General features: G+C 35.0%; 1 protein-coding gene across 1 annotated transcript in view; it reads left to right on the forward strand.

Annotated features, from left to right (window-relative positions):
• The window catches only part of LOC136033450 (CDK5 and ABL1 enzyme substrate 1-like), a 55,560-nt gene extending 40,205 nt beyond the window's left edge, over positions 1–15,355 (forward strand). The window contains exons 7-9 of the mRNA XM_065714199.1: positions 2,383–2,489; positions 6,960–7,164; positions 13,041–15,355. Coding sequence (XP_065570271.1) covers positions 2,383–2,489; positions 6,960–7,164; positions 13,041–13,181 — 453 coding nt within the window. The 3' untranslated portion in view covers positions 13,182–15,355. The remainder of the gene's footprint in view (positions 1–2,382; positions 2,490–6,959; positions 7,165–13,040) is intronic.
• Positions 15,356–16,555: the final 1,200 nt, after the last annotated feature.

A 16,555-nucleotide genomic window follows, 5' to 3' on the forward strand; every position in this document is an offset into this window, starting at 1 on the left:
TTGTGAAGAAAAACAATATTAATATACATGGTGGACAGGACCGCATTTATGAATATGTCAAGTAACTCTGGGTTCCCACTGATGCGATTTCAGGCAAAAGCGGCTACTTTTGTGTGAACTAACAAATTTCCTCCGTCTTTTGCTGCGATTTTATTTGTCACCTAAAAACTGTTTTTTAATTTAATTCATGTTTTTATGAATCAATATATTTAAAAAACACATTTTCATGTATTGTTTTTAATTTTTTTCATGTAAAAGTTGATTTTACAATTTTTCACACATTTAAATGAATCACATTAAAAAAACACATGATTCATGTATTTAAAAAACACATTTTATGTGTAACCCACTGTGTCACTTTGCTGCGATTCATCGGCTCAGTGGCGGCGTTGAAACATTTTTACTGAGCCGTGGAAAATTGCAGCTAAGCCGTTGGACTTGGACCTATTGAAGCTAATTTGATGTACTTTAAGTTAACCTGGCATGCCAACCTGTAATAACAGCGTTTAACTACTAACAAAACTCATATAAAAGGCTAAGATACTTTTTCTGTCTGTCTCTGTTTTATTATCATTATTATTACTAGTCTAATGTAATGATTGTATCGTAACATTTTTTTCGAAAGAAATTGGGTTTTTTTTTCATCGACAAAAATCTGACTAGCTGATTGAACATCTTTGCCAAGTAATCGGGAAGTTTTTTTTTTTCTACGGATTGTCTTGATATTTTTATAGTTTGTGCTAATTAACGCTTTCATGAAATGTAGCTGGCTTTCAATCTTTAGATCTTTGTTTGCGCCAATGAAAAGGTCACACTAAAACATTGTCTATTCTATTTTGCTTTAAATCTCTTTGAAATATTTTATTACTTCTTCTGGTTTTTCGTCATGAAAACATCAAGACTCTCTATCTTTTAATTGCAACTTAAGCTAAGTCCATAAAAATACTTTTGCCAAGAATGACTGTATAACCTCAAAGATAAACTTACAAATCGGGCTGCTGGTGAGGTAGGAAAGTTACGACTGTTTGCTACCGGCTTGGTCACTATTCATCCAAAAATTGAGCAGACAAACAGACAGAAACACTTCCTGTCCATTTTCTCCGATCCCCTACTTTTTATTAAAATTTGATCGACGTCGTTGAGTTGGACTAAACATCGAATTAATGAACTCGAATTTAATCAACATTGAATTTAGTATTTCTATTCGCTAAAAATATCTATTTAAACCAGTAGCTCGGAAAAAGCTTCAAAATATCATGAATGAAAAATATCAGACTATGTTTTAAGAGATTTAAGCAGCTCATATACTTTCAGCACCTGAGCTGCTTTGATTAACATGTCTAGTTATTGTATTGTAAGGATGGATTGGTCTTGGCCAGATACATGGATTGCCTACTAGTACAAGGGGACCGAGCTTTGCTCGCTTTTTATGAGCTTTAATTCATTTTATTTTATTCGGCAAACCTTTTTCTACGTTTATACCGACAAATAATGTGCTTTTTAAAATACTTAGCACAGAAACTCATTTTCAGCAAAATTTATTATATATATTCCAAGTATTTGTGATGTCAGACATATAAAAAATATGGACAAATTTGACTATGTGAAACATGTTATTCATTGTGCTAAGCAGGATTGTAAACACTTATTAAGGAAACAGAATGATAAGAGATGCGTATGGATTTGGCGTCATTGGTATGAAAAATGTTTTTTTTCCAAATTATAGCCTTAAAAGAATTAATAAATTTAAATTAATAAATTAATTAATGAAAAATAAATTGCAGACGTATCTAAATCGTTTTTTCATATTGGAAAATAAACATTGCCGAAATTACAATTGTTCAAATAAAGTCGGTCAATGTAATGTGTGAATCCTCTTGAATAGAAATTCGCTGAATACAGATTTGGTTAACCCAGGTTGGAACGTTTAAGAATGGTAATGACATGATTGCTATGAATGAACAGAATTAATAGAAATTAAATTGCATAATCAGGGGCTAGTTTTTATAAATCTTAGAATAATTCGCAATGAGGTCGAACTAATAAATAACCCCAACAAGAAAGGAAGAAATATGAAACCTCAGATTTGAATTAAATGAGGTTATAATTTTTTTTGCAATATATTCAAAGCAAAGTTTTTAGTTGAATAATTGGAGGAAAATTTTGTCGTTAGTAATTATAGAATGTAAACTTCTGGCGCAGACGATGTGAAGAGTTTTATTAATAGTAGCCAGCTTTTTTCCAGATTTTTGCTTTAAACTACCTTTGGATGCTATCTATAGCGTCAAGGACGCTCATCCTTCTTTGCTTTTTTTCGCTTATTAATGGCGACATTTATACTGATTAAAAGTAAAATAATTTACATAGGATTCATTTTTCTAGACTTCTGTCATAGATTATGTGAAGCCATCTGACTTAAAGAAGGAGCTGAATGACAAATTCAGAGAAAAATTTCCTCATGTACAAATTACACTAAGTAAACTTCGCAGGTAAGTTCTTTTATTTATCTACTTCGGTTTCCTTCTTTAAAAAGCTCATAAGTTGCAATTTTACATTTTACTGTATTCTTACTTTGGGACCAACGCTTTTTTGCAGGTATTTAGATGTACGATAAGCGAACTGTACACTTCAGACTTGCAAACCAAAATAAAATATTGTATGTTTTTATCCATATTGTTTACATAAATATAGTAAAACATAGGCACGCACGAAAACGAAGAGGACCCTTTTACCTGTTTTTATTGAAACCCTTTTTTTTCATTTAGAAGGAGGGTGAGAATATGTACTTTCCTTGTTTGGTTTAGATTCAATGACCATTCAAGACATAATTCAAGGCCATTCTCTAAATGAAGCCAGAACAGTGACGAGTAAAAGAGGTGGATTAAGTCCATGTGCAGGAAATCGGGATGTTTTTGAATTCACCTGGCTAAGCGTCACCCACGGCCAGTGTTGCCACAGCAGCAGATTTGTTTTAATGATCGAGTGTTCTGATTAAAATTACTATCTTGAAATGGTACACTGGAGCAGGGTATACCGTATAAGGGTACTAACATACTCTGTATATTACGGTACAGTGGTGGTACCCGCGAGGCATTGCATTGCAATATTTTGCCCCAGCGAGGCTTTCCCTTCCAATAAAGTGCAGCACCATTCCCGTGCCAATATCTGGTAGCAGCAGTGGTTACCATTCCAATAGAGGTAGACACACGTTTTTTTGTGTTCATTTTTCTTTGGGGGGGGACTGAATATGGGTTCTCTGGCTCTTATCTTTATTTGTATATAAAATAAATGTACCTCTGTCTGTCTGTGTGTCCTGCATGCAATGCTACACTGCTCAATCGATCGCCAAGAAATTTTTGGACGTTGTTGAGTACACTCTTGCGAAGGTTTTAGCTATAAAATCCACCACCACCCCTCTTCCAAGCCCCTCTTTATACCTTTCGTGCTGCCTGTAATTAGAGGCTCCTCATTGCAAATAATTCAATATCCCTTCCGTTCAAATTATTCACCTTTTCTCGATAATGCAATTAACTGGTTAGTTAATTATGAATTCGGTTATCTAACACCCTTCTGGAACTATAACTTTTTTTTCAATAAATTCTCTGAATTTGGTGCTCAACAGTTTCATCTAATTTTTCAAATAAGTGTCTAAATTTAATAAATACTATCGTTATTTTAAATGTGGAGAGGGTTTTCTATGGGAAATTCTGTCGGGGAGGGTGGTATATTAAAATGAATTTGATTTGCATATCTTTTCCGACTCTTTGCATGTGCAATCAAAATACGTTAATTGAGTAATTTAAACAAATTGAGAATTAAGGTTGTCCTTTATTCTCAATTTGTCAATTTATTCACTCTGGGATTAATTCTACTTTGGAAAGCATGACATTTGAGAAAAACTTATTTTCGTGTTTATCGATTCAGTGCATTATCGTATTTTATGGACTCGTTTTCCCAACGAATGGGGAATTGTCAGACGGCGGATTTTCCGGGTGATAATTTCCCTTGAAGGGGTGGGGGATTTTCCTGTAGTGGAGTTTTCCGCATGGGAGGTATTTTCCTTGCATTTCCTTTCTTTTGAGAACACGGCAGCGCACGACGGGTAAGCTAGTGCTTTGTTTACTTAATTAGAGAATTAAAAAGAGGTAACATAAAAATTTTTAGAGCTTGTTTGAAACCTGACTGTCGTAGCGTTACCTTCATGGAGATTGCGAGGTTTCTATCTAAACCATCCGGAAGTTTCCTCGGTTGATAAATACTGCTAAAAAGCCAATATTGATTTTTCGAAGGGTGTTGGCGATAGTTTCTTAAATTATCATATTTTAGGGGTTTTGGACTATCGTTTGACAAGGCGCACGTCTCTGCTTGATTAAGTTGTGTTTTCATAGAAAAGATAAAGTTAAAAAAAAGGAGGAAAAACGACAATAATGGTCAACAACTGTTAAAAGCTAATTTAAACTTGCGCGTCCTTGCAGTTCTTAAAATTGCCACGACAAACATGGCTATTTTTAGTATTCCACGCTGGAAGCCAACAGCCATACATTGTCACGGAAAGGCTCTTTTAAGTCTCTTTTGACTGTTGGATGGTAGTGTTGCTCTCTGGAAGGATTAGGAGAATATAAATTTTAGCTGAACAAACTTAGTCTTCAGCATATACCCCTGGCTTTGCCCACTTATTGTATGCTAAACCTTGTTATTATCATTAGAAACGACATGTGATGTAAAAAAATAAAAAAAAGACTCAAAAATAGTAAGTTAAATCCAGATGGATCCAAGTTCTGCGTCAGATGAACATGGCGTATAATGGTGAAAGAATACACGTTTATATCATATAAAATAGTGGTTTCCTTTTAACTATCGAACGTACGGCTGTGGTTTCATAGTTCTTAATCTTGGGCTTTATTTGTCCTTTTAAATATTATTCGAAAACTCCCTTTAAACTTGGCTTAAGCAGCATCAATGTTTTATAAGATGCCAAAGATGAGTCAATTAAAAAACAAATAGCGGGATCTTTTTAGATTGGTTCTCAGTTGGGTGACAACCAGAAATCAATTTATGTGTAAGGATGCCAAAACCTTGATTACTCTTTCAGGAAAGGGAGGAGTAAAGAAAGCTGGAAAGTCAGAGCTAATTAACTTGCTCGATGATTGTCTGGAATAAAGAGCTCTTGGATGTAAAATAGTACTAGTCTCTTTTCAAGACAAAATTTGCCTTGGGTCATTTCCATAATCAATATTGTTGATAGACATCAGCTGGTCGGTCTTTCCGCTCTGTCTCCTCCTCTCTCTCTCTCTCTCTCTCTCTCTCTCTCTCTCTCTCTCTCTCTCTCTCTCTCTCTCTCTCTCTCTCTCTCTCTCTCTCTCTCTCTCTCTGTCTCTGTCTCTGTCTCTCTCTCTGTCTGTCCTAACACGTCAATACTGAGACCGTAAAAAATAGAAATAATTACATATCGACCAAGGAGGATTGGATATATTTACGTGTTTTGCTTTCGAAGCTGCAATAAAGTTTGACGAATATGATTCCTAATATTATAGATTTTTAATAAATTATAGGTTGGGTGGATAAGGAGATTTTTTTTCTTCATTTTTTTTTTAATCAGTTAAAAACCTGTGTAACTTATGGTCTTCTCTAGGGTTCTTTCCATCCCGTTGACATCCACATCTTTAACTAATTTGGATTATTTATTGATTTTTCGTCACCACATTTATGAGTAGGTTTTCAATAAATGTGTATCTGTGTTGCGGGTGTAAGACTTTGGTTTTGCCTCGTTTTTTTTTTCCTCTTATGTCGCCAATTTTTGTTTAATGCGAGGAAGCGGTAGGTGCCTGTCTTCAACATGGTGGTCTTTGCTTGTCATTGAGCCATAGCCAACAGTGTATCAGGTGAAACTGTGTTTAATATTCTATCACATAAGTCTTTGGCCTCTAATACCTCCTCCCCTCCCACACCAAATTATCAACTTTTTATTAAAAAGATACTAACGATCGACCTTGTCTAAGACCGAAATCATACAAGAGTTTTCAGTTAGTACTATTAAGAAGTATAAAGTAGGCCCATGACCCCTCAGACATCCCCAATGTTCCCTCCAATCATTTTCTTTTCTTTGTAGAAGCACAGACCTGTTGCATCTTATTTGAAGTCGAATCTTACAAGGATTCCTAATCTATATTACTGAGGGTATCACCCTTCAAAATTCTTCCACCCCTCACATGACTTACTTTTTAGCAGAAAGATTGATATGTTGTATATTGTTTGAACTGGAACTCAAGGATTTTTGAACGACACAACTGAACTACACAAGGATTTTTGATTCCACCATTTTAGCACCAAAGTGGGCAAGGAGTTTTCTATTGTCGCTCCTACCCTCTCACCGCCAGCTTTTAGCACACCGTTAGGCAAGTTGCACCTTGCGTGGACGGGATCATAAAAAAAGTTTTTCAATCTGCATGACTGTAAAACCGAAGTGAGCCTTCCCCCTTGCAAAAATACCACCCACCTCTTCACTAGTTCTTTAGTATCGAGGTGGACATGCTGAACCTTTTTTAAAAGCAGAATCCTACAAGGGATTTGAAGTCAGTAAAATTGAAAAATTGACATCTTGCTGATTGTTGAAGCGGAGTCACCCAAGGATTTTCCATCTACATTATTGGAGAACTAAGGTGGGACATCCCCACCCCCCCATTAATTTCCTTTCCCCTCGTACCTCTAACTTTTAGACGGGTATGCAGTGCTAATAAGCACTGCATAGTGTCATTGTTATGGTCAAACAATAAGAAGATACATTAGCACATCATACTTTTGTACTCTGTGTCCAAAAACTGAAAGATCGCATAAACGACAGAGAGCCTGAGAGTGACAATATTCAAAACGACATTTTAAAGTAAACTGCTTGTGTAAAATGAGGAGTTGTGTGCACGAGTGCTAGAAATTTCATATTATTTTTAGTTTATTTCTTCCAGTATAAAGCGAGAAGTGAGAAAAATTGCGAAGCAAGAAAGAGGTATTAACCTGCTAACAATAGCTCAAGCGTATGTGTATTTTGAGAAAATGGTACTCCAAGGAAAAATTCACAAGTTAAACAGAAAATTATGCGCTGGTGCTTGCCTGCTGCTGTCTGCGAAGTTAAATGATGCCAAAGGAGAAACACTGAGTATATTAATAGAAGTAAGTAAAGTCGATACACATGCATATACAGAGGGGCGTAGGGTCTTTTTATTTCTGCCCTTATCAGGGTTGTGGGACCTTTGCATTTCTCGGAAATATATTCTCTAATTTGATCCATTTATCTCTCAGCTCAGGATCGCGGATGAGTTTATTCTTGAAAATGAGTCAATGAGACTTGTTCTTCTTGATAGTTTTTCTTTAGAATAAAAAAATGATGTAAAAGCTCAACAGCTTAAGAAGAAACCGTTTTGAAGTTGCCCCCTCCCCACTTTAACTTAAGGCCGGCCTCAAAACAAACTTTGCGTCTACATATCGCCTTTGTATCTACAGGTGACCTTTTTATTTACTGGTCGCCAAGACACATGTTCGCAAAGAGCAGTTGTTTTTATAAAATTTAAGGTTAGAAATGAAGTTCCTAAGATGTTTAATTATGAAAGATTTTTCCTACTTTCTCCTTATCCTTAGCAGATTTTGATGTAACCCTCAAAAGTGTCTTTTTTTAATTTTCTTAGGCTGACCTAGCTTTTATTACGAGTCTCTCTCGTAGTTGTTTTTTTTTTTTTTTTTTTTTTTTTTTTTTTTTTTTTTTTTTTTTTTTTTTTTTTTTTTTTTTTTTTTTTAAGGCTCCAATTGACATCTTATTATATTCAGAGTCATTGATTCTAACATTTAATTTGACATAAGGGTAATTAGTGTCCAAATTGAAGAGAAATAGCGAAAAGTGAGTGCGGGACCTCTTTTCTTTGGGCAAGGACGTATCCAGGGGGGGGGGGCTCCCAGTTTTGACTCCTCCCCCACCGAAATTTTGCCCGGCCCGCAAAAACTTAATAAAAAGGCATATAAATAAATTTTGTACGTGTTTTTTTTTTCCAGCCCCTCCCCCTTCCTCGAACAGAAATCCTGGATGCACCCTTGTTCTTGGGCCACCTTGTAAGACAAGTAATTCTATGTATGGACCACAGTAAGTGTTTCATAGCGGTGGAACATAGTAAGAAACTATAGGAAGGAACTACTTGCTCTTTCCATTCTTTCTAAAGGATTATACGTTTTTTCAATTTTTTTCCTTTTCCTATATTTTTTATATTTCTAAAGGATTTTTATAGCGATTAATTTATTTTTCAAACCTAGGGGGCTATTTTTAGTTTCTCAATAAAAATACCAAAAAAAGACATTTTTCATGAAAATGCCCTCCCCCTAAAAAAAATTCAAAATCTGGGATTTTGGGCTATGATGGTTCTAAAACTGGATTGTCGGATATCAAACGGGAGAAAAGAAAATTTAAACTTGTCCGCAAGGACTAAGGATAGATAGTAAGTCAAGGCAAGGACGGTAGTAAGAAACTATAGAAAGCAACTACTTGCTCTTTTCATTCTTTCTAAAGGATTTTATTGTTCTTTTCTAATTTTTATATTTATATTTTATAATTTATATTTTTTATATTTCTAAAGGATTTTTATAGCGGTTGATTATTTTTCAAATCTAGGAGGCTATTTTTTTTTTATTTTTTTTAGTTTTTCAATAGAAATACCAAAAAAGGACACCTTTCATGAAAACGCCCTCCCCCAAAAAAATATTTTTCAAAATCTGGGGATTTTGGGCTATGATGGTTCTAAAACTGGATTGTTGGATATCAAACGGGAGAAAAGGAAAATTTAAACTTGTCCGCAAGGACAAAGGATAGATAGTAAGGCAAGGCGAAGGCGATAGTAAGAAACTATAGAAAACAACTACTTGCTTATTTCATTCTGTCTAAAGGATTTTATATATTTTTTTTCGTTTGCCTTAGGGTATAGCCGAATATTGTGTAAAAAAATACTAATATTAAAATAGAATACTTAGCTTAGTTTGATTTCCTATTGTCAATAATTATATTGGTCAAGCGTCGAAGTAAATCGTTTCTTTTTTTGGAAGTAAAATATAGCCCGTTTTAGTTGACATTTGTTGTTTTCGCTGTGCGGCCTTAGAATTTATTTAAGTCCCTCTATCTCTCCGTCCTTTAGGAGGGGGCTATTTTTTTGTATTTCTTTGCTTTATTTAAGCTAAACATGTCTAATCAATACCTGTTTTTAATTACCGACCAGTTAATGACCCTGTCTTTTACAATTTAGGGAAATAGATTTGGGATGCATAAACGTCTTACGTACTGAAAATGGATTCTTGACGAAAAGGACGAATTTTTTCATAGTAAACGTTTAAATAACTTAAAAAATCGCTTCATGGTTAAAGGAAGAGGGTCAAAATCATGTCCTAGTGATAAGTCTTTTGTTTCCCATGTCAGGTGCAACTTGTTTTAAAATAAAAGTTTGTAACATTTTTAATATTATCTCAAAAGAGGATATTATAACGTTAAATCCTTTTCTGTGTAACAGTTACGTAATATTGTTTTTGGCTCTTATATTTTATCTAATAGAATGGAAGATCCATTTAATTTACAGACCGAATGATTTCGAGACTGAGACCTTTAAAAAAAAAAAAAAAAAAAAAAAAAAAAAAAAAAAAAAAAGAATCTTCTTGTTCAAAATCAACGTCGCTTTCTTTTCAGTAGTCTTTTCGAAAAAATAAGAACAAAAATCAAGATTCAGGGTTGAGGAAGGGCAGCATCCCCCCTCATATACTGAATAATTTCTGTTCGTTTTAAGTTTTAATGTTTCTTCTTGCTTTCAGCTGAAGAAACTTGCTTTGTTTCTATTTACTTTCTGACCGTTTTTTAAATCATGCCAGGAAATGCCCATCCCTACCCTTATCGTAATATTTCTTCTGGAAGATTCCCCCAGATACTGTTCTCTCCCAAGTAATTTCTTCCTGCGGAAAATCCTTCCCCCTTCCCCCCCGAAAATTTTTCGAATATTTCCCAATAACAAATATTATATATTTGAACAATATGGGCAAATTGTGTAACTCACAGCCCTTTCCCGAGGGACTATGGAGGGTCACATCATAACCAAAAGTATAATTATTGGACCTCTCAACTATGCTGAATCAAGTAGCTGTCTTAAATTTTGATCATATGTCTGTGTGGAAAAAATGAGCTTGGAAAGGGCTGGATGCCTTACAGTTTTTTTTTAGTAATTTTAAAAGGTCCCCAAAACTTTTTTTTCGGTTCAAATGAGCTTTTTACCGATCTTCTTGGGTCATTGGTTTGATCCGATCGCCCTTGGGAAAAAACAAAAACAAATGAACACACATCCGTGATCTTTCTTCGGCCAAAAATTACCAAATACTATGTTATAGATAGGGCTTGCAACCTCTACATTAGGGTTCTTTACTATGCTGAATCTGATAGTATGGTTTTTATGAATCTCGATTGATTTTTTTGGGGGGGAGGGGGACTCTCTCCTTTTTTGAAAACCAGGCAAATTTTCTCAGGTTCGTTGCTTTTGATGGGTAATATTAAACTTAATGTATTATATTAGGAATCAGCACATAAATCTAATTCCTTTTATCTATCTATTGTTATCGAGATTCCGTTTTTTAGAGTTTCGATTACTATTTGGCCGAGTCGCTCCTTATTTACAGTTCTTTACCAGGAACTGTTTGATGAATAGTAAACCCTCCAATTTTCTCTTCAATAATTCTCACCTGACCATAATCTTGAAAATCTGCTGATAAATAAACAAGTTTTGTGGAATAAAGATGACGCTATTTATGATTTATAATGTTTTCTTTTTGCGTCTATCTTTAGTATTTAACTTCATCTGGTTAGATAAAATTATTAGGATCAATAACGCGATGAATTAATTTAAAAGATAGTTTTTCTTAAGGTAGTAAAGAGTAAAGTTGAAACTTAAAACGAACAAAAATTATTGAATGACCAATTACGCAAGGTCTACGTGCAAATCTAGCTTAAATAAACTTACTCGCCATATTTATAATATCTATAGGGTACTAAAAATTTAAGCAAACTCAGTTTAAAGGACCCTAAGTGATGCTTCCTCCGCCATTTTTAAGGTGAACTTGTTAGACCTTGCTGTAACTTGAGCCAATACTAGAGTTTTCAATTTGTATGACTTTAGGCTCCGAAGTAGTGTCGTTGGACTCATGTCCCCTAAATTAATTTTAGGGAACATTTTTTTTTTTAACAAATCGAAATGTTACATCTTTTTCAATGTTTGAGTTTTAGTAGGGTTTTCAATCTGTAAAAAATGAAGGGCCCAAAGCGAGGCCCTTGGGCCCGATTCTCCTTCATTTCTCCCCATCCCCAGTTTTTCCGTCAAAACTAATTCAAAACAGAAAAGTGTTTCTTGAATGGTTGAAAAGTGTTTCTTGAATGGTTGATTGCAGTTGAGATGCAAAATCAAATCAGATTCAAATTACAGTTCAGAGTCCAAAATCGAAGCTCTCCAGGTGCATATTTCAGTGAACTCATTACTGTTAACCCCATGAGCTTCTCACATGTACACAAACTGAACCTATTTCGACCTCTGATCATTTGTTTATGATTTGGTCCTGGTTCTTCAACATTTTTGACCTATGGTCATTTAGGTATGATTTAGGATAATGGTTCCCCAGAGTGCGGGGGGGGGGGTCGTAAGTCCAGTAGACAATAGGTCACAGTTGGAGAAGTAAAACTAAAAGCTTTTATTAAAGAATCTTTGGTTCATTTTCCCAATATCAATCAAATAGCTGTACAAATACAAAGCACTACTTAAAAATGTAGAAGCATTATCAATCGTTAACTAAAGAGAAAATTAGGTCCCTCTGATAAAACAGATAATTGCCGCAAATTTTGTTAAATAAGCGGAAGAGGGAAGTAATTGACATTATTTTGATCTATTTAAGTTGGCTCTAAACAGGTTGAGGCATGATGATTGAGGGGATGATCATTAATGATTAAATTCTTAAAGATCACAAAGTATTTGAGACCGCAGTACGACGGTCTCAAATCAAAACAGTTGAATTACATATTCTATATTGTGTTTCATTTTCGGTAATTTTTTTTATTAAGATTTCCATAAAGATCTTGTTGATAAAGAATCAAATCGCCACAAGTGGTCTACATATTTCACAAATGGTGCTCACGTCACATCTTTCTAAAATTTGAGTCATACAAGGATTTATATTCTGCATTGTGTCTCATTTCTGGTAATTTTTGTTTATTAAGATTTCTATAAAGATCTTGTTTATAAAGAATCAAATCACGTCAAGTGGCCTACATATTTCACAAATGGTGCTCATGTCACATCTTTCTAAAATCTGAGTCATGCAAGGATTTCCAACCCTGTATGATAGGAGGGCAGACGTTTGAATTTATACCCCCTCCAATGCCCCTCCCTCCCAACGTTTCGCTCATATACATACATTGTAGCAGTTTTGACTTGTAATCAGTTAGTGCTTGTTTAAGGAATGTCCCTAAATAAATTAATGCTTAAAATTGAATATTATTTATATTGCTGTATGACTCGTAATTTCTAAATTAAAATGCGCTAAGTACTCGTATATGTTTACGCCACACTGTTCGATTTCCATCAAATGGGTATTTATGAGTTCCATAGCTTGCTGAATACAAATTTAAGGGAAGTATTGCAATACATAAATCCAAGACTAGAATGTATTAAGTTGGTATCTCACACATGGTGTTTGATTTCCGTTAATGCTTAAATGTTTCTGAATTTGTTGGTTACAAATCTATGGTTAGTATTGGCAGTTTGAGATGTACTCAGTCTATTTGTTTCGTTAATGTCTGTTATGAGCTTTAATTTTCCAAATTATGACTGTTTGTTGTCTAGTCACATGGTCCTGTACTAATCAAAAACTATTCTTCTTCTCATTAATTTGCCTTATACTTCTTAAAATGCAATGTTGATATTTTTTCTCGCCTGCTTTCGGAAAGTTTCCCTTTACTAGATTTAACTCATTTGATCATTTTGATATTTCAGAGGATTGAAACCGTTTTTCGTTTAAACCGGAAAGAGCTGATTGCCTGCGAGTTTGCGGTCCTTGTTGCTCTCGACTTCGGCCTACACGTTCCAACCTCGGAAGTCTATCCACATTATCAACGCCTGCTTTACGAGGCTTAAAACATTTATAATACCTTTAATCCTTGAAGTCTAAACTTAATTATATTTTTTTATCTCTGACTTTCCTTGTGCACTCCTATCATTGATAATTTTCTTTATAATAGTGTTTATAAAAATGTAAAATAATTGCCTTGTGATAATGGACAGTAGGCTTAAGTCTTTTTTTTTTCAAAGTTCAAATTCGCGTGTTGACCGGAATATCCCAGCAATTGCTGATTGGACTTAAAATTGTTTGAACAAGTGAAATGACATCATTTTGGAATTGTATATACATGATGTCATTTGATGTCATCTAATCCACTTTGCTATGTCTTACCAGGTCACAACACAAATGTCTCAGCAATTACTGAAGCGATCTAAAAATCTCCTTATTGTTTATGGAGCGACGCCAGATCTAATCTACCTAGCTCTGTATATACGTCTTGCCTAGTTACCACTTATAACTAAGAATAAGAGACTCAATTCTAAGTTGCTGACCTTCGTCGCAATCTTAGTAGGCTAACCACTATTGCCTATTAAGCCTTAGAAAAAAAAAACTTAAAAAAAATGTTTGTTGACTCAATCCCGAAAAAGTAACCTTTTTTGCTCCCCTCCCCCCTTTCTCCGCCCAAACTAAGACAAAAAATCTGTAAGACATCTCAAAGAATATTTCTTATTACATCGGTGTTATCACCCTCGAAAAAACTGTTTGGTGTAGCCCCAAAAATGTGTCAGTGATTTTATCTTTCCCGGTGTATCATAAAAAGTAATTTTGTTTCGTTTTCCATATATTTCTCAGTCTTTGTTAATCCATGATTGCTAGTGTTTTAAATATATACTAAGGAAAATGCTTTTGATATTCAACGTTAAATTTTATACCGGTACTTATCGCATAGCACTGTGTATTAAGAAGCTAGATACTTGTAATTTTTAGGTGTTTCAATTCATCTCAATTCTTTGTTTCTTGTGGAATACATAGGAGCAGATTCAAAGTAGATCCACAGATTCAAAAGTAGACTAAACCAAAACCCACTTTTTACATTCTAACAATATTTAGCGTTAAAGTCTTTGATTGATTCTTAACTTTAGGGGGTCAAAAAGAGTACTCACTAAGATCGTGGGTAAAATAAAAACACAACAAAATTATTAAAAGAAATATTATAGCCTAACGTTAAATGATCAGAAGTCAACTTGACTAAGCTAATTATAAAAGCTTATAACGTTCTAAGATTATAAACGATTAGAACGTTCTAAAGAACATTCTAAAAGCTTAGGCACAAAAGTATCAGTCTCACGCCTAAATTTCGTATCTGGTATTTTTGTAATTATGCGATAATCGTCAAAACTCTTGCTGAGCTCTGCTTGAAGAGATAATCAACAGGACAGGGTAGACTAGGATTATCAAAAGTGTGAATGAACATAGATTTCTCTGCTAATCCTTCATTAGAAAACAGCTTAGTGGATGGGTTTGGGCGATTATATCACAAGTGTGAAAATGTCAGATGCGACTGTTAGGCATGACAGCAACGATAGGTGTGACAGCGACCAAAGAAATTGTGACATTTTTTTCTGTCAGGTGATTGATTCATCCAGGTCAAATTAGAATTGAATTTGTTCTACTTCTTGTTTTATTGACTTGGTCAGAGGAGTTTCTAAAACGCTCCAATATAAACATACGGTTAAAAAAAAAAGAACTCTTCAAAGTAAATGAAAACGGTCTGTTAGAAGCCACTATAAGCCTATCCGGCCTATGGAAATACTTGAGTGTTTCAGCCTCCTTGGAGATTTGTGTGTTTTCGTTCTTTTTTTATCTCCTTTTTTTCTGTTTTTTTTTTCGTATGTAGTCTTCATTCTTATTGGCGTCCATCCTTCCCCCTTTACACAAGAGCTGGATTTCCTTCAGTAAATATCCTTATGATATTAGTTACTAAACTGGTGATGCTTCAGGTTTGAAATCACACTGTACAAATCATGTATGTTTTATTTTGTATGTTTATTTTGGTTTGTAGATGGTGTCAATCAGATTGATGGTGTGTGTTTATGTGCTTGTGTTTATCAGTCTAGGACTAAGTACATATTTGTTTTTTAATATTATTACTTAATCTATTCATTTTATTTTTCTATAGACGGACATTGAAAACTATGTATAATAGTATTATGTATAAGCGGTATTTTTAAATAAATGATGCCCCAGATCTTCTGCTACCTTTAAGTTTTAGCAGCAACAGAAAAAAGTTCAGATTTACGTACTTTGCTCTTGACGGGAACTAGACGCTGCTCCACCTCTTCCGGCATCAGTAATTTCACTAGCAGAAGTCATCCATAAGGCATGGTCAAGAGCAAGAGTTTCGACATGGTACAGCTAATCACTGTCCCAGAGCCAACCGAAGCCAACATCATTTTTTATTATTGACCACCAATCTCTCTTCTGGCTTCCATTGGGGGACGTTTCCAGTATTTTAGCGGCTGTTCTTTAATAGCAGACTTTGACATGCATAGGTGGTCTGAACGTCTTAGACAATGGCTCAGCCACTCGAGCCGTCGTTTTTCTTTTTACAATCAAACAGTTCGTGGTAACGAACTGTAGTAAGGAGCGACCCGGCTCAATAGTAAACGAAACTCTAAAAAACGGAATTTTGATACCAATAGATATATCAAAAGAATTGGATTTTTATGCTGATTTTAAATATATAAGTTTCATCGAATTTAGTCTTACTCATCCAAAGTTACGAGCCTGAGAAAATTTTCCTCGTTTTGGAAAATAGGGGGAAACATCCCCTAAAAGTCATACGATATTAACGAAAATCACGCATTCAGCGTATCAGAGAACCCTACTGTAGAAGTTTCAAGCTCTTATCTACAAAAATGTGGAACTTCGTATTTTTTGCCGGAAGACCGATCACGGGTGCGTGTTTGTTTGTTTGTTTGTTGTTTTTTTCCCAGGGGTGATCGTACAGACCAGGTGGTCCTACAATGTCGCGAGAGGGCTTATTCTAACGGAAATTAAAAGTTCTAGTGCCCTTTTCAAGTGACCCAAAAAATTGGAGGGCACCTAGGCCCCCTCCCACGCTCATTTTTTTCCCAAAGTCAACGGATCAAAATTTTGAGATACCCATTTTGTTCAACATAGTCGAAAAACATAATAACTATGTCTTTGGGGCTGACTTACTCCCCCACAGTCCCCAGGGGAGGGGCTGCAAGTTACAAACTTTGACCAGCGTTTACATACGGTAATGATTATTTGGAAGTGCACAAACCTTTTCAGGATGATTTTCTGGTTGGGGGGGGTCGAGGGGAGGAGGCTTCGTAGGAGGATCTTACCTTGGAGGAATTTGTCATGGGAGAAGAGAAATTCCATGAAGGGGGCGCAGGATTTTCTAGCAATATTTTTAATA

Source organism: Artemia franciscana, chromosome 12 (genome assembly GCF_032884065.1).
Source record: "Artemia franciscana chromosome 12, ASM3288406v1, whole genome shotgun sequence".
In the NCBI taxonomy this organism is placed as follows: Eukaryota; Metazoa; Arthropoda; class Branchiopoda; order Anostraca; family Artemiidae; genus Artemia; species Artemia franciscana.